We start from the raw sequence: 24,864 nt of genomic DNA, 5'->3' as shown, positions 1-24,864 counted from the left end.
ATCTAGGTCGTGCCCACAGATAGTTCTCGAATACATTATAATTTCAGCGTTAAAAAACTGGTGATTTCAAATGTACAATAATGCAGGACAATAATACATGTCGTTTACAGGAACGAATAAATAAATAGACACTGTGATTTATGTGCTCAACTAAAATTAGCACCCTGGGAATTACTTCCGAAAGAGAAAAATTGTCACAAAATGAAACCAATTGTTTAAGTCAAATTTAAACAAACTTAATTTGTGTTTTGTATGTAACATTATGGGTTGAGGGATGGGGAAGAGAATGGGTGCAAAGAGGAACAATTTTTAAATATATTCTTTTATCCATTTAGTAACGAAATATTAATTGTTTTCATGTTTTACAAATAATATACCACTAAACACAGTAAAACATTGCGATGTAATTACTTTGTTGAAACTATCACCGTCCTAGTCGATTGAAATAGTACAGTAATGTAACGATACACTACGACGTATATATGTTTATATAATGTTAAACAATTTGTGAAAACCACCTCTATTCGGGGCAAATCATAAATTTGATTTAATCGTTAATAAATATTAAATTATCTAACTCAACTTAATTAGTAGGCCTAATGGTTTTCAATTGTTTCTAGAGCCAATTCATACTTAAGTTGGTTCCTACCCTACCCACCAAAGTTGTTGTTGCTCCTTCGTACCACCGTAGGCCTATCCTCTACTGGCTTTACAACAACGCTACTCATGCCAGTGAGGGAAGGGTGATGATGTGGGTGGTTCCCGGGGTGGTTTAACTGCAATAATAAAGATCTGTACATAATATACGGCGACTGAAAACGCTAGCTCATTATCCGTTAAAAAAATCTATATCCAACCTCTGCAGCAGCACAGATTGAAAAAAAAATTGATCGAATTTCTGTTATGAGAATACAGTACTTGCCGTTACGACGCCTGAGGGAATAGACACTTGTGGAACAGAGATTGGAATGTTCCATTCATCGCAAATCAATACATTTGTATAAACCTATATTAAATCTATCAAAATAGCATTTTTTAAGAAAAATCAACAACATTATGATACTGTACTCGAACTGTTCAACCGGTTTTCAGCTATTAAAAACAATTATCGTAGGAGGAGATAGGAAAATGCGAAGTGTCCTCGTATTATCGTGTGCAGGTATTTTTCAAATTGACATCCATTAGACAGTGTATACCACGATCAGAAAACACCCCTATTTAGGGCAAATCGTTGAACCTAAATTCGTTTTAATCGTCAATAACTAATTATCGAACTCAATTTAATTAGTAAACAGGGTTACATCAGCTGGTTAAAATCAGTACCGAAAGTATGAACCAACTGTATATACCATCGAGTAAACATTCTAGAAATAACGCGCGATTTACCGATTTTTGCCCTTACGTAAATTTATATATAGATTACTAGATGGTTCTCGAATACATAGTAATTTCAGCGTAAAAAAACTTGCGATTTCCAATGTACGTACGGCAGGACTATAAAACATTGTCGTTTACAGAAACAAATAAATAGACACAATGATTTATGTAGTCAACCAAAATTAGCACCTACAAACTTGTCACAAAATGTGTTCAAATTTGTTATTTGGACTCATTTTAAACAAACCCAATTTTGTATCTATTAGAGTTTAGGGTTTTGTATCTAACATTAGAGTTGAGCGTTGGGGATGAGGATAAGTACAAAGAGGAACAATTTTTTAATATATTCTTTATATTAAATTATTCTGTATATTTCTTAATTATCCACTCAGTAACAAAATACATTTTTTTATAGGCCTATAAATAATATACCACTAAATAGAGTAAAACATTTCCGATTTAATGCTTTATTAAAACTGTCACTGTCTCATTGTCGATTGAATTAATAGTAAAGTAGATTTAAAGACCACTGCCACGTTTATATTTTTGTAATTATTAATTAATACAAACGTTGAGAAGCAACTGTCAGTAATAAAGTATTATATTATTATGTGTTTATAATCTAAAAGTAAGGGCTACCCACACTCACAGTGATAAAGTTTATTAGTATATTTGTTTATATTATATCAACAGTACCAAAACACTTTTGATTCAAATGGAGATCAAAAGTGGTTAATACCTATTTGCAGTATTGTATAGCATTACAATACTATTTCTGTTTATTCTCCAAGGGTCTATAAATGTACCTACTTGTGTTAAACCATGGAGGTATGCAAGTATTGTTAAACCAAATAATTTGGAATGTTCCATTCATTGCAAATCAATACATTTGTATAAACGTATATTAAATCTATCAAAATAGTATTTTTTAAAGAAAATCGGCCTGTCTTCAACATTATGATGCTGTACTCGAGCTGTTCAACCGGTTTTCAGCCATTAAAAACAGTTATCGTAGGGAGACAGGAGGAGATAGGAAAATGCGAAGCATCCTCGTATTATTGTATGCGGGTATTTTTCACGATGGACATGCATTAGACAGTGTATACCACGATCGGAAAACACCCCTATTTGGGGCAAATCGTTGAACCTAAATTCGTTTTAATCGTCAATAACTAATTACCTAACTGTAAAGAAGACCCGTGTCACACGTTAACGTTTCCAAACAACTTTAATTCAACAATGATCAGATGTTCGAAATCTGCAACAACAATAACAAATTACATAAACACATGCATAAAGCTAGGCCTAGACCACTGTATAAAGCTCCCAAAAGCAAACTAGACAAAAAACTCATTAGAGCTACAGTATATAATAATATCAAAGTACAATACAGTGAATGCACTACTCAAAGAACTTACACTATTACGTCTACATTAAGGTTATATTTCACGGGAATTCTCATAAGATGTGCGTATCAATCACCAATTCAAAGATTCACATGGTCAACATGACCTCTGACCCACTCTTATTATCTAGAACTAGAGAGGGCGCTAAACCATTAAACAAGATATAAAGTCAAACTTTACATTCCGCCCCACGAAACAAACTATTCATTAATGCCGTCTGCACGAGTTACAGTCTGCTTCGCATTTCTATCTTCATTTCTTAATTCAACTTGCACCGTTCTCACTTTTCCGTTTATGTCTGGATACACACTGGAACCCAATCCCATCCTCCATTTCCCACGGGCGGTGTTGCTATCCTGCACCAACACGACATCTCCGATCTGCATATTTCTCTTCTCATGATGCCATTTTTGTCTAACTATTAATGATGGGAAGTAATCTCTGTTCCATTTAACCCAGAAAGACTTTATTAAGCTTTGTACAAATTCGATACGGTTTCTAATGTTATTGGTAGCTCTCCATGGTCCACTCGGTACTCTGGTTGTAGCACGTCCCAATAAAATCGTATTTGGACATAAGTATGCCCCATCTTCGGGATCGGTTGGATGTCTCCCAATTGGCCTTTCGTTAACCAAGTTGGCTACCTCAAATAGCACGGTTTGTAATTCGTTAAATGGAAGAACTTGTCCACCAATGGCATGATGTATACCTTTCTTTATACCTTTGTTCAGTATCTCTGTTACTCCATTTTGCCAGGGAAAATCCGCGGCTGAAAACTTCCAAGTAGTACCTTTGGTGATGCCGAAATCATGAAGATCACTCTCCTGCCATCCGTCAATTACCCCTTTTAACTCCTTCGAAGCAGAAACTAATTGATTGTATATCTCAGTGGGGTATCCTCTTATGGACACAAATCTACGAAATGCTTGTAGAAATCCAGTTGTGCTGTAGTCCGTGGCAAGGTCTAGATATACGGCTTGAGTAACAAAACAGGTGAATATGATTCCATAAGCTTTTCCTCTTGCTCTCTTGTTTACTTCGCCACGAGTTATAAATGGACCAAACAAGTCAACACCGATGAATGACCATGGTGGAGAGGGCTTCAATCGCTCAATAGGTAATTGTCCCATCTGTTGTCCGGACATGTCTTTCTCTCTCTTCCTACAAGGAACACAATGGTGTCTGATGCTTTTGGCTAATCTCTGTAAATTCAGAATCCAATACCTCAAACGAACAAGGGATACGGTAGACTGTACACCACAATGACTCCTATTATGTGCATGTGTAACATATAGTTTCGAAAATCGATGGTTTGCTGTCAATAGCGGTACTTCTTGGTTGTTGTAGCTAAAGTTAATATGCCTCTGCGCACGAGCTCCTACTACAATCACACCATCATCTTGTACTCTAGGTGATAGTTTAGCATACTGGTCATCGAATCGTTTTTCATTGTTTATGAGCATGTCCATTATTGGTTTTTGGCACTCGATAATCCACAAGAGTTCGGCTTCATTGATGTCATTTGCTGTTAGAACATTTAAAGCGCCGGCAATTTTTTTCATTTTATACATGTTTTTCATTTTCGTGTTGTATGCAACAGCCTTCTCTGGATCCTTTTTTAACCTATTCTCAAGAGATTTTAGAGCGAAAAGTGCGGCGTTTCGATTATTTGGCAATTCAGCTGGGTCTTTAATCCAGGGATATTCTGCAATCCCATGAGAACCACAAAATTTGAGATTTTTCTCGATCAACGCCAATTCCCTTTCTTCCTTCAGTGTGTATTCCTTTGCGCCAACGGGACATCTCCCACAACGACAGCTACCACATTGAGGGTTGCACTGAACACCCATTCCTGCCATCTTAATAAATGAATCCAAACTGCAAGTTGTAACATGATGTATTAATGCTGCAGTCTTTACAAGCGTTGTTGTATTTTCTTTTAGGGTTGGATGTGAACCGCCCAAGCATTTTCCAAATCGGTTCTCGAGCAAAAGTAGATGTTCCGCAGCTTCCATTCTTATTGGGTGATAACCTGCGTACTCGTATCCTACAAGCAAGTCAACTTGGCCAGTTGGTCGCTTGATCTCTTCAAATCGGACTTTACTGAATAGTCCCACTACATGCTGCACTGCTATGCATTCTATATTTGACGTAATCTGGTCAATACCGTATGCAGATATGTTGATCACGGATCCCTGTTTGTCGATTAGAGGTACAATATAATGGAAACTGTCTATTTCCTCTGTTAGTCCTCCAATCTTCGTAATGGCAATTTTCAGAGGCTGACCCTTAAGCTTGGCTGCCCTTGCCGATTTGTTTGTTACGAGAGATGCCGTTGCACAGCCATCAAACAAGACATTCATATGCCCAGCTCCCACCTTTATGCTCATCAACTGCAAAAGGCAGGCTCCAGTTTGTTTAGAAGTGGCGACCCCCGTGTGGTGATTTAATGTTGTTTTGGGTTGACTATTGTCTCCAACAGTATCGTCATGTAGGCTTGAGTGGTGTAAGCGTGAACATTCAGATACACCACATTGTCGTTTGTTTTTGCATTCAGCTATACGATGCCCTCTTACTAGGCAGCCAAAACATGCACCCTTGGCCCTAACAAGTTGTGTTTTGTCAGATAGGTTCATTGCAATGTAAGCCCGGCATTCAGGCGTGGTATGCTGGCCCATGTCATGGACTAAGCAGTTCTTGTTGTTTTCAGATTTGGGTGCGTCGTTTCTCTCTTCAATGTTTGTGGTGTTAATGGTAAAGCACGAAGACGGCTTCGATCTCACTCCCGACACTTCGTATTCTACACTTTTCTTTTCCCTCACTAAAAATTTAAGAAGCGCAGGAAATCTGTCAGTTCTATCAATTACTGCTTTTTCATCATATAATGACCGTGACCATTCTCTTCGAATAGCAGGTGGCAATCTCCTCTCAATGTCACTAACCACTCTGGTGTTGGACATTTCCTTCTCCATTCCTAATTTCCGTAGGTCATTATGACCTCTCTCGATGATGTCGACAAACTCAACAAATCTTTTGTCGTCTCCGTCTTTGAGTGAGTCGATACTTTCAAAGTCATGCATAACGGCATCTGCTAATTTTATTGGGTCGCCATACCGCTCATCCAATCGCTTCCATATTTCGTTGATATCATCATCTACGGCGCCTACAACTTGTAGAGGTTTCTCTCCAAGAGATTTCCGCAAAACGAATGCTGCTTGATCCCTTGTGGTCTCAGGCAAAATGAATTTTAGAAAGTCTGTTTTGAATCTAGGGTAGGCCCTTACATCTCCGTCAAAGGTTGGCAATCGCATTTTTTCCAATTGTATACCGCCTTTTCTCTTTTCATCTACTGTCTTCTGAGTTTTGCTTTTGTCGAGGTGCTCCAAAAATATAGCAACAGCACTACTGGTCTCGCCGTACTTATCACGTACTGACTGGAGCCACAGATTTTCATTTATTGCCTCTTCATTGGGAAGCATGGAAACGTATTGCATATGTGCAGTTTTTACGTCTTCCATCAATTTTACAAGGTCAGCCCTTGCAGCTTTAACACCCTCAACAGAATTCTTGTTAATCAATTGGATTATCTGATCGCAAAGTTGTTGAAAATCATCATGTTGTATGCTACGAACGTTTTTCGCTCTCATTGCTGATATTTGGACTTCTTCCTCCTGCAGATGCCTTCTGTCAATTGCCTCAGAATCTATGTGCTGTTCATTAATGCGTGTTTTGTGTCTAAGTATCATTTCTCTTACTTCATCATATGTCTTCTCTAGTTGGCCAATCCAATTCTCATTCTCCTCTTCGTCCTTTGCAGACTGTAAAACTACTGATTCATGTCGATCGTTTACTGATTTCCAGGCTTCCTTCAAGTCAGCATTCAGCATATGTACATATTCTATTGTTTTATTCTGGTCAATTGCGGCGACGATAGAATTACAAATTCTTGTAAAACGTCCCTTGGCAATACGTCTCAATTTCTTATAATCGGGGTCAGCCATGTTTTATAGAATAAAATTAAAGTCGGTGATTCAAGTGAATACAGTTCTGTGTATACAGTAATGCAAGGATGTAGCTCCTGGCGCAGTCAAATATTGGTATCACACCGAAAGAACGGTAACTTGAGTGCGTGATGAGCAGGTTCATAAACAGGTCAGCAGAGTGCTGTCACTTCTCACTGTGCACGTAGAACACAGTATTTCGAATGTAAAGAAGACCCGTGTCACACGTTAACGTTTCCAAACAACTTTAATTCAACAATGATCAGATGTTCGAAATCTGCAACAACAATAACAAATTACATAAACACATGCATAAAGCTAGGCCTAGACCACTGTATAAAGCTCCCAAAAGCAAACTAGACAAAAAACTCATTAGAGCTACAGTATATAATAATATCAAAGTACAATACAGTGAATGCACTACTCAAAGAACTTACACTATTACGTCTACATTAAGGTTATATTTCACGGGAATTCTCATAAGATGTGCGTATCAATCACCAATTCAAAGATTCACATGGTCAACATGACCTCTGACCCACTCTTATTATCTAGAACTAGAGAGGGCGCTAAACCATTAAACAAGATATAAAGTCAAACTTTACACTAACTAAATTTAATTAGTAAACAGGGTTACATCAGGTGGTTACAACTTTATATACCATCGAGTAAACATTCTAGAAATAACGCGCGATTTACCGAATGTTGCCCTTACGTAAATTTATATATAGATTATAAAATATCAAAAAGAACGAATAAATAGACACGGTGGTTTATGTAGTCAACTAAAATTAGTACACTTGTCACAAAATGAATCAAATGTAAACAAACCCATTATGTGTTTTGTATGTAACATTTGGGTTGATGGTGAGTACAAAGAGGAACCATAATTTTTTTATTTTATTTAATCGAAACCAACAGCGATAATTACCGCCACCGCCACACCAATTTTATACTAGTATCATTAGACCAATATAAGAATATGCGGCCCCAGTTTGGGGATCAAATATTACGAAGCAACAGAGTCAACAACTTGAACAAATTCAGAGAAGGGCCTTTAAATGTATTTTTCCGCATGCTACTTATCTCGATGCCCGCAGCTTCCTTGGGTTTTCTACCTTAGAAGACCGCCGTGTTCGACTGTGCAAGGATTTTTTCGTTAAAATCAAAGACCCCAGTCACAGATGAAATCATTTGTTACCGGAGGCTCCTTCTGCTGCTTATAATCTTAGAAGACTCCGTGAGTTCTGCATCCCTAGAGTTAAAACTAACCGTTCAAAAACGTTTATTATTAATCACGGACTATTCCAAAATTGGTAAACATTTAGTGTTCTGTTTCCGCGACCTTCCGTACCATTGTGTGTAAATATTATTGAAAATTTTTGAAATTTTTGAAATTTATAAGAATTTTTTAAAATTTTTAAATTTTTATACTACAGGCCTATAACATTTTTCTGATGTTTTCAGTTAAACTTGTTTTTAACATTAATTAATTAATTAATATTTAATTGAAATTTTGTTTTAATTTTTTGATTGTTTGTACTACCTTTTTTAATGTTTTTTATATTTTTATTTTGCATGTTATTTTTCTGAGTGAAACGCTTTTGTTAAACTTCAATCTTTCGATTGCAATAAAGTTCTATTCGTATTCGTATTCGTACTAACAGGTTTGATACAAACAAAGCCAGGACTGTTCAAAGCACCTTGATTGGTCCTAACATTGATCAAGCGCTTCTCTCGTCCAGTGCCCATCTTGACCACAGGTCTGAGGCAGATACTAGATGCAGGGGCTGCCATTAGAGTCAGCAGTGCTGATTTCAAATGCCCAACGGGACCCCAGCTCCGTATACAGCACCCGTTATTCCCAGATGGTCTCTCATCCAAGCTCTAATCAGGCCCAACGTCGCTTAACTTCGGTGATCTGACGAGAACCGGTGTTTCAACGTGGTAAAGCCGGAATATAGGCATACACATTGTATTGCTATTAATACTAGAATATATTTATTTACTCTGATGAAGAAAAAGTGTTTCTAAAGATAGGTATTAAATTCTCTATCCCTGTCCAACAATTCAATGTAAATAATAATGATACAAAAAGTTCAGTTGATTTGCAAGCAAAAACATTAAAATAAAAGAAATAAAATATGGTAAATATTCCAGTAACTAAACAATTCCATGTAATTGAAACACACATTTTTATTCCAAAGCCTAAAAATATGATTCATTTGCACTTTCTATAAAGATAACATTACATTTTATATGTTAATTCATATTAAATCTTAATTTTACAGTCATATTATTCTGCTGTTATAGCCTATTTCTTCTTTCTTACTTTTCGTATCCCTACTCGACGTGCGAGGCGCCCTTGAAATATGCGCCCATAGTGTCTCGCGTTTATTTGCATTGATCGAATAGAATGTGTGATATCTTCCTACTACACTATCTTTGCTGTGCGTTATGTACGTTAGAGAGGAACACGAGTTGAACTCGGAGGCAATTTCCATTTACATTAGCCAAAAAAACTGCGAGATGAACTCGAGTTGCGCCCATTTACACTACATAGATCACCTCGGTGCTGTCAATCAAATTACTATTGCAAGCGCACACGTGGAACTTAACTGACTATATGGTTTAAACGTTTAAAAACTGAAACATATCGACAAATCTCATATAAAAACATAATAATCCGAATTTACACAAAATTTATTTAATTTTGAATATAGTCCAGTGTTATATTTTCTTTGTGGCTATTAAGGTTATTATTTATTATTTTAAAAATTAGGGCCTAACAATTATTTTTCTTTTTAAAATGACTGCATTTCCGCCTTGTAGACTGTACGTACATTAAATAGGCCCTAAATTGTTAGGTTGCCGTAAAAATAGGGTAGTTGCGGTACCGTAAGTATTTAAAATAAAAAATGTATTTGTTAATTAGCATAACAATGTATCAATGAAGGAAAATTATTATATAGTACTTTTTCAGTTCCTAAAAAAGATATCATTTTTATCCATTGAGACGTCAGTATTATATATATTTTTCCCTTTTTCAATAATTCTAGGCCTACATAGAATCGGCCACCAGGGTAGAGTTACACCAATATTACATTATTTTAGGCTTTCTAGTAAGGTAGAATGCACACGAACATTTCAATATTTTCAGCAGAAAAGAAAAGTCATAAATTTGTTTGTGCCTTTAAAAGAAAATAACGAACAGCACAACATATCGTACAATTATTGTTTTAAGCAAAAAAGTGTATTTTAAGCAAAAAGAAACTATTTTGTTTGCATAATATATTGTATTTCTGTGACAACATGTTAAATTTTCACGTCAATGCCCTTTAAAAGCTCGGTGTTGAACCACAAAAACCGTTTACACTTCGTGTCTCCGGTGTAGATTCGACTACACCGGAAAACATTCAGCTTCGTTTCACCCCGGAGAGAGCACACCGGGGTGGTTGGATTTTCCCATTTACACCAGTCAATAAAAACCACAACACCGGAGTTTAACGGCCTGGTGTACTAACAACTGCGGGGTTACACCGCTGTTACGGTGATAGTGTGTAGTCGTATGCACCCATGAACCCGAGTTGTTAATTTTTGCTATCAACTCCTTTGGATTTATTTATTTGAACTCATGGGTTGTAAGCTTGTATCGGAATACACAACTGGGTCGTCTCGTAGCGTAGGAGGTCTTTCTCTCGTAGCTTGTATCGGAATACACAACTGGGTCGTCTCGTAGCGTAGGAGGTCTTTCTCTCGTAGCTTGTATCGGAATACACAACTGGGTCGTCTCGTAGCGTAGGAGGTCTTTCTCTCGTAGCTTGTATCGGAATACACAACTGGGTTGTCTCGTAGCGTAGGAGGTCTTTCTCTCGTAGCTTGTATCGGAATACACAACTTGGTCGTCTCGTAGCGTAGGAGGTCTTTCTCTCGTAGCTTGTATCGGAATACACAACTGGGTCGTCTCGTAGCGTAGAAGGTCTTTCTCTCGTAGCTTGTATCGGAATACACAACTGGGTCGTCTCGTAGCGTAGGAGGTCTTTCTCTCGTAGCTTGTATCGGAATACACAACTTGGTCGTCTCGTAGCGTAGGAGGTCTTTCTCTCGTAGCTTGTATCGGAATACACAACTGGGTCGTCTCGTAGCGTAGGAGGTCTTTCTCTCGTAGCTTGTATCGGAATACACAACTGGGTCGTCTCGTAGCGTAGGAGGTCTTTCTCTCGTAGCTTTTTTCTCTGCATCTGTACATACGTAGAAACATAATCGGAAATAAATATTTGAGATTTCTTGAATGTATTGTTTTTGCGGCATTTCTGGAGTTGATGAAATGAAAGTTGATGAACCGTACGGTGTGTTCAAAAGCGAAACGTGATGGGACTTGTAAATACAATATGAAAAGTCATTTTTTTTTTTTTTGTAATGTGATGTTTTCTTTTATAATATTGAAATAATCTTTGGAAGTTTACCGTGGTTTTCAAATTGAATTTCTCTAAGTAAAGCAATACCATTTTACCATTTAAAGTAAATCAACTAAATGGTATTAAAACTATGCAATAATTTTAATATTTAAATCATTTAACTAAGTAATTTATGTTTTATTGTAAACTCTGTGCAGGGAGTTGTAATTAGAGTTGATAAAATCGATGTGACTCCATCTAATTACAACTCCCTGCTCTGTGTTTTATGTATTTTTTTAAAACTTGTACTGTATTGCAACTCAGTTTATCTTCGGCTCCAAACTTGCAATATTTTGTTTTTTATACTTGAATAAATGAATAATTAAATGTTGATATATCTAACTATTTTAGAAATGATTTTATCTTATTATCGAAATAATGGCTTCTTATAGGTGGCTTCTATCAAGATAGAAGAGGAGTTATTGAAAGAAATAATTATACAGAAACCTGTCAGAAATGTCCTATTGGAAGTTTTTCAGATAATGCAGGAGCAGTGTCTATTGCCGATTGCCAGACATGTCCATCCGGAACTAATACTAGCACATTTGCCAATTTAAATGCTTGCTATTGTCTTGACAATTTCTATCGAACGAATCGGTATGGTCAATGCTTTCCCTGCCCGGAAGGTGTTAACTGTGAAGGAGGATACCAAAATCTAACAAAGGGTTATTGGTGGTCATGGGAGTTCAAAGAAAATTGTAGTGTAGTTGAAGAACAAAACGAAACCCCATGTTTATCTGAATACACAGCATTTATAACTAAACTACAAACTGACACATTTCCAATTGATAACCCAAACGAACTAAAAGATGCTGTATACAAAGGTCCGTTACCAAAAGTATATCCGTGTCCATTTGGAGAAAAGAGTTGTAATATTGGACGGAATTTGAATGACACCTGTGCCGAAGGATATACAGGCTGGTTCTGTGCAGCATGTTCAAGTGGATATTATGACTTATTCAATGAATGTCACAAATGCCAAGGGCCAGCTGTAACTGTAATCATATTTGTTAGTGTTTGCTTTGCAGTGATTGGAGTGATTTTTCTTATATGGAGAACGCAGCAACGAAATGTAGATAACCGAAACATCAACCTAGATTCATTTGTAACATATTTAAAAATTGCTATTAATTTCTATCAGGTTTTAGGTATACTATCAGAAGTAACCGAAATCCATTGGCCTAAAAACTTTGAGTATGCTGGACGAATACTTCAATATTTTGACGTCATAAGATATATTAGTATGTTAAGTCCAAGATGCTTGCATGAAACTTGGAATGCTTATTACTCACTTCGCATTGCTATGGCTACACCCCTTTTCATAGTTTTAACAATGTTTACAGTTTACTTTATTCGTTGTATCTGGAATAAATGTCATGGAGCAATAACTCAGAGCTGGATACGTGACAGATGTATTGTTATGTCAATGTTACTTCTTTATCTTACGTATGCAAATACATGTGCTGATATCATGGCAGTGGGGCCGTGGTCAATTCGGGTATTTAACGTCACATCAGACGGCAAGATCAATAAACCAGTACTAACGTCAGACTACTCAATTGATATGGACCAACATGGTGGATCTACATATCAAACTAACAAAACACTTGTTTACGTTGCTTTAACATACATCATTGGCTTCCCATTGGTCATAGTGATTATGCTATACTGTCAACATGTACGTTGTACTCAGCGTGAACAAAACAATGGTCAAGGATGGATGATTGGAGTGCGATTCTTTTGTGGACAATATAAACAAGCATATTGGTTTTGGGAATCATTTGAACTGTACAGCAAGGCTCTGTTGGCACTTATTGCAAACTTAAAAGATGACGTGTCCTCAAGCATGTCATACTCTCTGTTTTCTACCGTCATCTTTATTGTATTGCATTTGTACCTTCAACCAATGAAAGAGAAGTCAGAGCAGAGATTCCAATTGTTGACTCTTGTTTTCATCGTTGTCAATTTATCCATTGGGGCGATCGTAAATATGGATGAAAGTTCCAGTGAAGATGACGTCATTGGTTTACTTCACAAGATTACCCCTGTCATTCTAATAATGTTGAACGTGTCTATCATGCTCGCTGTAATTGGTAAGAATAATGTAATTATTGTATATTATATATACTGCTCTATTTAATGTATGTCCAGGGTGCAGTATTTTTTTATTAATATATTATTATTACATTACCTTAATTATTTTCTATTATAAAGAATTGGAAGATAGCTGATCTACTTCCTAACTATTCTAAGCCTAACCCTCTAAATAATTTCTCTCAACTATTAAAAAAAATAATATGTTCTTGAAAGACCTCGAACCGAGTGCTTCAGTGTAATAGGTTAAAGCTTTTTACCACTAGACCAAACATTTCGGTTGGCAAACGGTGTTTACACAATTTATTTAATCTCTCTGCATGCTTATATAGCGCCCTCTATAATGTCCCATATTATGTCATAATTATTCTAATGAATTATTCATGATTTCTACCTTAATTGCATTGGAAAAAAATAATGCGTCCAGGGTAAAAAGCATAGTTAAAAAACGTGCGTACGTACTGTATTATCTTTGTTTTTCTTTTTAGTTGATTTTGTTAAGAAACTTAAAACCGACTTCTGTCTTCAAGAGAGTGGGATAAGGTTCCTTCGAATCGATGATGATGATGACCCAGAAGAATCCCAGATTGATGAAAATAATATTATATAATATCAGTTTATTTATCGCTCCCTTTTTGTGGGTTTCTTTTTACCTGCTTGGTAACAAGTGAAAGTCTTTCAACTTATATAAGAGTTGTTTTTGTCATTCGTTGGTTATTATTTTTTTCCATTGGATAGCGACTCTTTAACACCCCCAGTGTGATACGGCGGAACAGTATTGTTTCTCAATTGTACACACGCGCAACAGAGATTTATCACCTTTTTCCACTTTCAGTTATTAGTTCACAAATCGAGATCTCCGAAGAGATACTGTAGGCTATGCATTAACAGGCACGGAATGCATTTTAAACTACAAAAAAATGTAATTAATCAAAAACAATTTAGAGGAAAAATCTGTGAGTATAAGAAAAACCCACAAGTTCCAATTCGATTGGGTAGCAAATAGTCTGAATTCAAATATTGTTGTATTGAGTAGCAACGATCTTGACGACCAGAAGACGTTTGCTCACATTCAAAAAAGTTTGAAATAAAATCATACTATAGGTTTAAATGTAATCAGCTAAATAAATAGCCAACATAATATTTGATGAATGTTCATCTGGTTTCGCTAATCTTTGTTTCTTTTTAAACTCATTAACTATTTGTTTAGGTTTTTGAATACTAATTTCCTTGTTGTATTCGCATTGTTACTGCTTATGTATTAATATTTTAGATATAACATTACTCAGTTTATTTTGTTTTTACAATTCTATTATAATCTTATAACTTAAATAATAATAAATAATAAATAAATAAATTGTTTTAAAGATAAGTTTACTAGCTTCTTCTTTTCTTCACATTTCTATTAAAATAAAGAAACATACATAAGCACAAATACTAAATACTTTTGACTTAAATATTAAGTAAGTCTGAATTATCGTTCTCATTGAATATTATTAGAAAATCAGTGATGTTTTCAGTGTAATAATTATTATGTATAAAATTCAAATTGCGATCTAATACATCAAACATTTTCATGTCCTGCGTTCCAGAATAGTAGACTGGATGAATTGCAAAGTCTATCGAATGCAATTCATGTTTGGAACCAATTTAATTTAATAATGGAACAATAGACCAAAAATTAATGTATGTTCTTGGTTAGCCTGTGCATTCGATTATTTTGTAAAGGTTTCACCAAACGGGTATAGAAAAAGAGAATTGAAAGAAACAATGAAAATGCCCTGTTTTATAAAATCTTGAATTACTTTGTTAATGCTTAAAAAACAATATATTTTGTACATAATTTAGTTCAACTAGAAGTATTTTTCGGGTTCACGGTGAGTCCACGTTTTTACCTTGCAACTTCCTGGTTTCAACTAAGTTGGTCGTTGGTGGCGACAGCCATTTAAGTTTATTGTTTATTTTCGGACCACGCGTGTGAAAGGTGCAGTGGCAAAATAATAATTATACTGCAAATTAATAAAGATCAAATTAAATATACACCATAAAGAATCGGAGTATATTGTGGGGAATAGTATATATAAATTACATAGGGAGAACTGATGATGAAACCCCGATAGCCGAGTTATTGAGTAGGCTGGCAGGAATAACTGTGGCCTATCTGTGTTCCGTTAGGACCATGAGATACTTCTGCCAATGTTCCAAGCCGTCTAACGCGTCTTCTTTCTTGAGCTGAAACGGCCCACTCTGTCGCGGAAGTTAAAAGATGTTTAAACTAAATAATGTATTAATCATACCAATTAGAATGGTATTTATTTCTATGAACGCCGAACACCATCCCAATAAAATATCACTTAGAATAATTATTATACTATTTGTAGTAGATTTTATCGGACTGTTATCTACAATTTACCAAGCATTTTGTTATTCTTACAACTTTTCATATCTATTAGAGGATTTTATTTGATTGTAAATTCTCTTGAATAAGCTCCTCCCTCAAATGAACTCCGCCTTACAAGGGCTCTACCAACCCATAAACACTATATTTTAAAATGTTATTACTCATCTAAGACACTGTGAAACAGAGTAGGTTTAGTTTTACGAATATCAAGAGTTTCAATAACTAGCATTCCATTATTAATCAGAAGGTAGGTCATTTGTATACAGTATTATTAAAACTGATTACCGGTACTGTGTACTAATATTGTAACACGTAGAAGCGGCCTACGGCTTAAATCATAAAGAAAATACAGTGCACGTTACCGTTAAAATGTAGGCTTAAAAATTAGGTATGTACGAGTTGGTGTGGGTACGAGTTGGTTGAGGTACGAGTTAGCCAAGTTGGGAATAGGTATATATATACACCCTGGGAATTACTTCCGAAGGAGAAACTTATCACAAAATGAGTCCAAATTTTTGATTTGGACTCATTTAAAGAAACACAATTTGTGTTTTGTATGTAACATTAGGGTTGAGGGATGGGAAAGCAGATAGGTACAAAGAGGAACAATTTTTAAATATAGGCCTATTCTTTATCCACTCAGTAACAAAATATCATTTTCATGGCCTATAAATAATATACCTCTAAGAACAGTAAAACATTTGCGATTTAATACTTTGTTATAAAACTATCACTGTCATAATCGATTGAAATATTAAAGTACATGGGTCACGATACACCACTACGACGTTTATATTTTTGGTAATTATTAATTAATACAAACGTTGATAAAGAACTGTCAGTATAAAGTTTATTTGTATATAATAATGTGTTTATATATCTAACAGTAGAGCCTATCCGCAATCTCAGTAATAAAGTTTATTTGTATATATTTCTATATTACATCTAACAGTACGAACATTCACAGTAAGAAATGTTCGATTCAAATGAGGACCAACAATAGTTAATAGGTATTTACAGTATTGTCAAAGTATTGCAAGTTTATTCTCAAAGGGCCCATATATTTACCTACCGTATGAGTTAAACCAAGGGCTCATAAATTTACCTACTTGTGTTAAACCAAACTCTGACAGACTGAGAGATTGGGATGTTCCATTCATCGCAAATCAATACATTTGTATAATATATATTAAATCTATCAAAATAGTTTTTTTTTAAAGAAAATCGGCCTGTCTTCAACATTATGATGCTGTACTCTAGCTGTTCAACCGGTTTTCGGCTATTAAAAACAATTATCGTAGGAGGAGATAGGGAAATGCGAAGCCTCCTCGCATTTTTGTGGCGGGTAATTTTCAAGATGGACATCCATTAGACAGTGTATACCACGATCGGAAAACACCCCTATTTGGGGCAAATCGTTGAACCTAAATTCGTTTTAATCGTCAATAACTAATTATCTAACGGTGAGCTCGCTTTGCTTGCTCCCCATCTAGGAAGTGTAGACGATGGTTCTCGGAATGTTAAAAATGTTCTCCTTGTACGTTTTCTGTCAGTTACCCTTATTAAAAATGCTTGACATTCGTAAAACTAAACTACTCTGTTTCACAGTGTTTTAGATGATTAAAACATTTTAAAGTATAGTGTTTATTGTTTTGTAGGGCCCTTTGGGGAGGCGGAATTCATTTGAGGGAGCTGCTTATTCAAGGGATATATGTTAATTTGTTTAGTTTTAATAATATGGTAACATTTATAATAAAATTAAATCCTCTAATAGATATGAAAAGTAGTAAAAAAGAATTACAAATGCTTGGTAAATTGTAGATAACAGTGCGATGAATTCTACTACAAATTCTTTATTCTTTATATCAAACCAACAGTGTAAAACACCAATAACAGGTTGAAAATAAAAACTAAACTATAAAACATGAGCCAATATAAATATATACAAATGAAAAAGAAAATTTAAATAATTTCATTAATAATACATTTAAATTGAGAAAAATTACAGTTAAAAATATCTAAAGAATTATTTTTTAAAAGACATGAATTGTACAATGACGAGAGTCTACAGTCTACAAACATTGACACGAGAATATTTAACATGAAGAAAGGGTTTACTACGAAGATTACGAACAGGAACATTAAAATAAAACAACGAAACAAGATCACAATCAAACTTAGAAGTAAGACATTTATACAGGAAGTGCAAGTCCTGACTTGCTCTCCTAGATGTTGGGGAAACAATAGGAGGAGTGTTGACAAAGTGCGAGGCAGCGAGGCACGCGAGGCATGCCAAATATTTGTGCGAGGCATCATTTTATCATTTCCAAAAGTGCGAGGCATGCGGGGCATATAGTTTACAATTTCAAAAAGGTGCGAGGCATATCTTAACGTGCTATTATGCTATATTATAGGCCTAATAATCAATCGATACAAGCGTATCTAAATAGATTCGTGTATACACTCATCATGTTGTTTATTTTTATGTAACGATTGTTTTTTCATTCAAGTCATATCGTGTCAAATTTTACTTTTACAAAAGTGCCCAAACTACGGTTCAAAAATCTGAACGACAGTCTTCAACTTTCGATAAACAATAATTGTTATAGCGACACACTCATCAAATGACTGCAATGTTTGTTGGCATTTCGAGCGTGTTCACTCACATGTCTCTCGAACATAGCAGAGTGAAAATAATATTTTGTCACACCCCTGCGCCTAGATCCGGTTGACCCGAGAGATGGAAAATTCCTCTTTACTATTTAGCAGGTAGCGGAATGATTCAGCCCTCAGCTCAGAGGATTGTGGTGCATTCCCCTCCTATAGCACGTGGTTTCAGCAGCAACGCACAGACTTCTCTCTGAGCGGCGTGCCAAAGACATTTTTGACATTCCATTCTCTAGGAACAACACGTGTACCTCTCTCGCAAATAAGGTGAACAGCGATTGCCAGGACAAGTTCAATAACTGGCGGTGAATAAAAGGTAACTGATATGCCGATCCAATAACATGCCGCAAAGAAAAAAATTGTGACAGAATTCTGGAGCGCGTGTGAAAAAAGACTTACGTCCGACAATTGTAATACTAGGCCTAAAATTAAACTTTAGCTAATATGCTTAGCCCTAACCTAGATAAGAGGCCTATGTAGAAAATAATTTAATCAATTTTGATATAATAATAATTGGTGTAATATTTAATAATGATACACTATTCCTGTTTTAGTAAGCTAGGTATATTACGAACGATTTTTATTTATTGTTGTCCGTACTAATAAACCTGGCGCTAGTTTCCTTCGCTTGTATTTTTACTCCAAATTTGATAACTAACTTTATCGTGTGAATACCACACCTTAGAAGTATACCTCATGAGTACTTTAATGAAAGAATCACATAAAAAGTAACAAATAAATCCTTAAATTAATGATTTTACAGGCGTGTTTCTCGCACACTGTTCGCGAATTTCACTTATTCAATGTTCAATATTTTTGTTTCTATGGAGCGCCAAAAGAGCAACGATAATAGAGGACTAAAACTCAGTGGAATGCGTCAATTTCTCATGCATTTATTGGTGAAAAACACGTTTCATTTCAATATATTTGTTAATTTGTCAATAAAAATGTTGTAATATGTTACTGCTGATACTGTTCTGTTTTCAAAGAATAATAATCGATCCTAAATCAACATCACTACCTAGTCTAGACCTAGGACATCCTACTAAGGATATTATGATGAATTTTTCTATTTTATTCTTTAAAAGGTTAACGAAACCGTGTACATTATCAACAGTAACATTTTTCCTTACTGACAGTGACAAAATCTATTGAAATTGTACTTGATTTTTACCAAATAATGCGTTAAATATAAATGGATTCCACAGAGTTTTTAGTTCCGGAATCCGGAAGTGCTGGGTGACGCCGCACTACATAACATCAGGGAAAATAACATCAAATAGTCTTTTTCCACACTTTATTTGTTTCCAAATATTTATGTGAAGGTTTTAAGGATGTGTTTGGGAAGGTGTAGAAAGTCTTTAAACACAGGAAGTTTAAATGTTCGCGGTATTAGAAGCGATTTTCAGAAACGAGAACTAGCCAGCGATGCAGCTAAATACAAGCTTGACATTCTCGGGGTCCAATCGCACCACCTGGCGGGTAGCGATGTCATTCAAATCAGGCCTGACGATAACAAAGGCAGATATGATTTCTTCTACACTGGACCCGCAAACAACACAAGACATGGCGTTGGAATTCTAGTTGAGAGCAGTTTTAAAGCAGAATTTAAAGGAAATATCGGAGAGAGTAATTACAGCCCGAATTAACATAGAAAGTAGAGGAGGTAAGCCTGGGTCGAGGCGTAGGCCAAAACCCAGGAATGTACTTTTCGTATGCGCATATGCACCTACTTTAGAACATAGTAAACAACAACCTTGGGATAGAGATAGGTTCTATGACGAAGTACAAGAAGCATTAAATGAAGCAAAAAACAGAGATATCCTAATATTAGCTGGAGATATGAATGCAAAAACGGGGGACAGCCATCATGATTACCCACAATGTGTAGGAAGATATGGTAAAGGAAAAACGAACAATAATGGAACTCAGCTAGTTGAATGTGCACTAAGAAATAATCTAGTACTAACAAATACCATGTTTAAACATAAGATGTCACATAGGACTACGTGGGAATGCCCGCAGAGACGCGATCAGCATAACGATCAGAAGAGTGGAGAGATCAGACGCAACCCCTACAGAAACCAGATCGATTACATTCTAGTTAAGAATTCACACATGAAGCTAGTCACTAACGCAAGAGCATACAGTGGTACGAGAACATACACTGATCATAGATTAGTCAAGACAACTTTAACACTACAATGGTATAAATTAAATAGTAACGCTAAGAAAACCAAACAAATAGATGTGTCAAAACTTCAAGCACAACAAAACAGACAAACATATCAAAGAGAGGTATCGAGATGTATACAATCTGTAAACATCCAGGACCTGGAACCACAAGAGAAATGGACCAAATTAACGACAGTCTTTCAGAATGTAGCATTGGAAGTGGTTGGTTACATTGTGGAAAGCGTAATGTCGGAATACGGAAAACCTTAGCAACAACAACAGAGTTTTTAGCCCTCTAATTAATTTTGCTCTTTTGGCGTTCCATAGAAACCAAAATATTGAACATTGAGTGTGCGAAATGCGAGAAAAACAACGTCTGTAAAATCACCAATTTAATGGATTTATTGTTACTTTTATGTGATTTTTCTTCATTAAAGTAGGCCTACTAATTCTAAGCTGTGGTATTCAGGATAAAGTTGGTTAAAATACAAGGCAGGTGCAAAAGGAAACTAGCCTAGCGGGCCTAGGCCTAGGCTACTTCAATTTCGGTGATTTCCTGCCTTGCAATTTTGAGAAATGATAAAATGATGCCTCGCATTTTTTGATGATGGTAAAACGATGCCTCGCATAAATTTCTGACTTGCCTCGCATGCCTTCCCTGCCACGCGTGCCTCGCTGCCTCGCACTTTGTTACTACCCGCCAGAATGCATCAGAGGGGGGTTTTCTTGACACCAAGTATTTTGCGAGCAACTGTAGGCTGGGGGCCAGGGGGCCGCCAAGGGCCCCCGGTCGGGGTCGAGGAGGAGAAGGCCCCTGGAAGCTTTGGCTCTCAGAGCAATTTCGGTTGTTTTAATAAGCTTACAGAGACATTTTTTACCTACTAAAATCTGAGTTATCTGGGGCGGATACAGACATTTTTTGAGAGGGGGAGGGGGGGGGGGTCCGCAGATAAAAAGGGCACATCAGATATTGAGTATTTGAGCCACAGCCCCCCCCATGGTTGGGGGTTGTGGCGAAGCGAATTTTGTTACAGGACACACTTAGATGGCCGGAAATGGCACTCTCGCACGCAAAATCCATGATAAATGGCACCTTTCTAGTTCGCCGGAAATGACACTTTATTAGCAGGGATAACGATGCAAAATTAAAAGTTGTTATTTTTCAACCAATTTAAACATTATCTGTTGGTATTTTGTTTCAATATTCCAATAAAGAAAGAATTACGAAAATCTGACTTGTGGTTTTCGAAATATAGGGTCTAAAACATTTCCGAAAATGATCGTTTTTAGTCACGAACGTTGTAAACAAATTGCGCCATTTTTCGCTAAAATAATTACATATAATTACGTTTTATAGTAATTTCTTTTATATATCAACATTGGAAATATCAATAAAATATGTTATTAAATGTTTATAAAATATATAGAGTTGTTTATTTAACGGAATTCGTACAAATTCATTGCTCTAAATTTGTGTAGTACCGTTCAGTACAGAGAGATCACGTGACTTCTTGGTACACGCGAGAGAAAACATTCCGCTGTGGGTGATTCGCGTCCACCAATCAAATAGCCAGAATCCAAAATCATTCAACCGTGAGCTCTGCCGATCGCGGGAAAGTTCAGCTTTGATTAGCTTACGATGACATCATATCACAAAATGGTGGTTTTGAAGTTGAGCCTCACGTAATTTTCACAAATATTGATTCAAAAATTAACCTTCTTTATGGTATGTGTGATTTTTCATTAAAAGATTTGAATAATAAAGGCTTCATATCGAAAAAAAAACATTTTTTTGGCACTTATAATAAATATTTCTCAGAGAAAAAAGCACATGGCTTGTAGAACTATATTATCTTGGCGTAGGAAGACAAACAAATCCCAGGTCATGAGAGGCTCAACTACAACAAGGCCAACAGCCATTAAGTCGCGTGCTACAATGCATAGTGATACCGGACCGACAGACAGACCGACAGACCAACAGACAGACCGACAGACAGAGAGACCGACCGACCGACATAGTGAACTATACTGACCGAAATTACTGAACATGTTTAAAAATGTTGAAGTGTTTAAAAACATTTATTTTTTTTTAATTTACACGTGCGTAGCCTGTCACTTTCGACGTGCTCGTATAACGTAATTTCGAGTTGAAAAGTAAGTCAAGAAAACAGAAATCGGGCAAAAAGAGTGCGCAATAACATTTAACGCGCAGTGCGCGCGCAAAAATATGCGCACTCATGGCAATTTTGTAAACGCTTAAAATTGCCTGAAATGTACTCTTATTTCATCGAAAATAAATTTTGAAAATGTTAAGCGCGCGTACGCATGCGTTACATGCGCTACGCACGTAATTGTATTGCCATATGATGATTTATGCCCTAAAATTTATGAGTACCAAATTTTATTTAATTGTGATTCATGGTTGTGAAGATATGATTACAAACGTGATTTCGTTAAATCGTGCGTAGACCGAGTAATTTTTTATTGCGCACCGTGAAAACATAACCACATTGATTCCTGGCCATAAGGAATATACTGTGAAAAATTGACCTAGCTAGATTAAACTGATATCAAGATAAGGTCAGAAAGCGATAAAACGCATAGTGATACCGGACCGACAGACAGACAGACCGACAGACAGACCGACAGACAGACCGACCGACCGACCGACATAGTGAACTATAGAGTCGCTTCCACGCGACTAAAAACAAGGTTGAATAGTGTAAGGATGAACAAATACTCAAAAGAATTATGTTTACAGTCCAATTATTTTCAGAATAATAATACATAAAAATGTGTTTACCAATAGACAAATAATCGCGTCAATGACATAGCGCGCATGGTAACGTACGCGGAGTTGAATCGTAAAAAGTTTACATGCGCCCTCTGTAGTATGTGAAACGATCTATTTTTAGAAGTTTAAGTAGAGATCATCACGCGTCACCACCTCTCACGAAGCTCTTTGATCGGCCGCCGTAACTTAACATCGCGCTCATTGTGATAAATTTCTGTTTTTATTTTTGGGGTTAGTGTAGCCTACTCTGTGCATACTAATATACACACAAATATGTCACACGAATAAATATTTGAACCTCTAAAAAAGGGCACCATTAAAATTTAGGGGGGTCCGGACCCCGTGGACCCCCCCCCCCCCTCTGGATCCGCCCCAGGTTATGCAGATAAATTATATAGTACAGTATTATGGAAGTTAGTAGTACTGATCATGAAATACAGCTTTATTGTTGCAAAAAAGTATATTATATTAGGCCCTTAAATAATTTCTTATCCTATAAACATAAAAAACAAATAGTACCGTATATTTCGGTGTACAAGTTGCACCTGTGTATAAGACGCACCCATAACGGAGACTGAAATATTAGTATTTTTTATGTAGTCGATGCATAAGACGCACTTATTCTAGGCCGAAATTTAAACATTTTACAATCAAAACAATGGTATTTTAATAATAAAACAACGATATTTGAGACATATTTATTAGAATCAAATGATATAATTTTGTTTGATTGCCTTTATTACATCGTAACAGTCTCTACTTCAACTGAACGTTCAATGAAAAGGGAAATCCCCATATTGTTTCAGTTACGATGCACTGTGTGGGTAGGGCTAGCCTATGTCTATTTAAGTAACTTTAATTTCATATTATTTAAATATATACCTTCTTATTGTGTGTATGACCATTAAAATGATGTTCAGTTTTTTGGGCTGATAATGAACCAGGAATATCAGGATGGGTAGGCCTATATGAAAATTTTTCCTATTTCCATGCATGCATTACAGCAATATGAGGAGAGGAGAGCACTAACCATGTGCTCCTTGTGATCAGCACTGTTGGCCATATACACTATGAGATTAGGGGAAGCTACTTAACACAATAACAACACACTCTTTTAGATATCGCTTGACATACGAACTATTGCCTACATGATTATAACATTATGTGACTGTTGACATAGAGATGTAATAAAAATAAACCACCGTGATCAAGGGAAATAGTTATTGTGTAATTAAAATGTGACACCACCGTAATTAATGGACTCTTCCATAAATGTGTTGCGCTGTGATGCTGCATGCTGCTAGAATACACACCCGCGAGTTCAGAGAGTATTACTAGGCCTGGCTAGAATATCTAATGCGTACTGTAATATTAATTAATACAGTCGAGGATGACAATTTACCTTAACTAAAAATTCAATAAACTTGTTACCACACTGTGGTTAGACAGGAGTGAGTAACTAGCTAGGCCTACATTGCAGAGTAGTACACTA

General features: G+C 36.1%; 2 protein-coding genes and 1 pseudogene across 2 annotated transcripts in view; 1 reads left to right on the top strand and 2 right to left on the bottom strand.

The window, feature by feature from the left end:
- LOC140044102 (uncharacterized) overlaps nt 1–14,488 on the top strand; it is a 29,519-nt gene extending 15,031 nt beyond the window's left edge. The window contains exons 16-17 of the mRNA XM_072088585.1: nt 11,634–13,334; nt 13,824–14,488. Of these exons, the coding sequence (XP_071944686.1) occupies nt 11,634–13,334; nt 13,824–13,945 (1,823 nt within the window). The 3' untranslated portion in view covers nt 13,946–14,488. The remainder of the gene's footprint in view (nt 1–11,633; nt 13,335–13,823) is intronic.
- Nucleotides 2,984–7,385, bottom strand: LOC140050640 (uncharacterized). The gene is made up of 2 exons (XM_072095803.1): nt 7,222–7,385; nt 2,984–7,061 (listed from the first exon to the last, which is right to left on the bottom strand). The coding sequence occupies exon 2, from the start codon at nt 6,782–6,784 to the stop codon at nt 2,984–2,986; it is 3,801 nt and encodes a 1,266-aa protein (XP_071951904.1). The 5' UTR covers nt 6,785–7,061; nt 7,222–7,385.
- Nucleotides 8,629–8,745, bottom strand: LOC140063730 (5S ribosomal RNA; annotated as a pseudogene).
- Nucleotides 14,489–24,864: the final 10,376 nt, after the last annotated feature.

Source organism: Antedon mediterranea, chromosome 1 (genome assembly GCF_964355755.1).
Source record: "Antedon mediterranea chromosome 1, ecAntMedi1.1, whole genome shotgun sequence".
Classification (NCBI taxonomy): Eukaryota; Metazoa; Echinodermata; class Crinoidea; order Comatulida; family Antedonidae; genus Antedon; species Antedon mediterranea.
The sequence above is the reverse complement of the archived record's forward strand: the minus strand, read 5'-3'. Positions and strand labels throughout refer to the sequence as shown.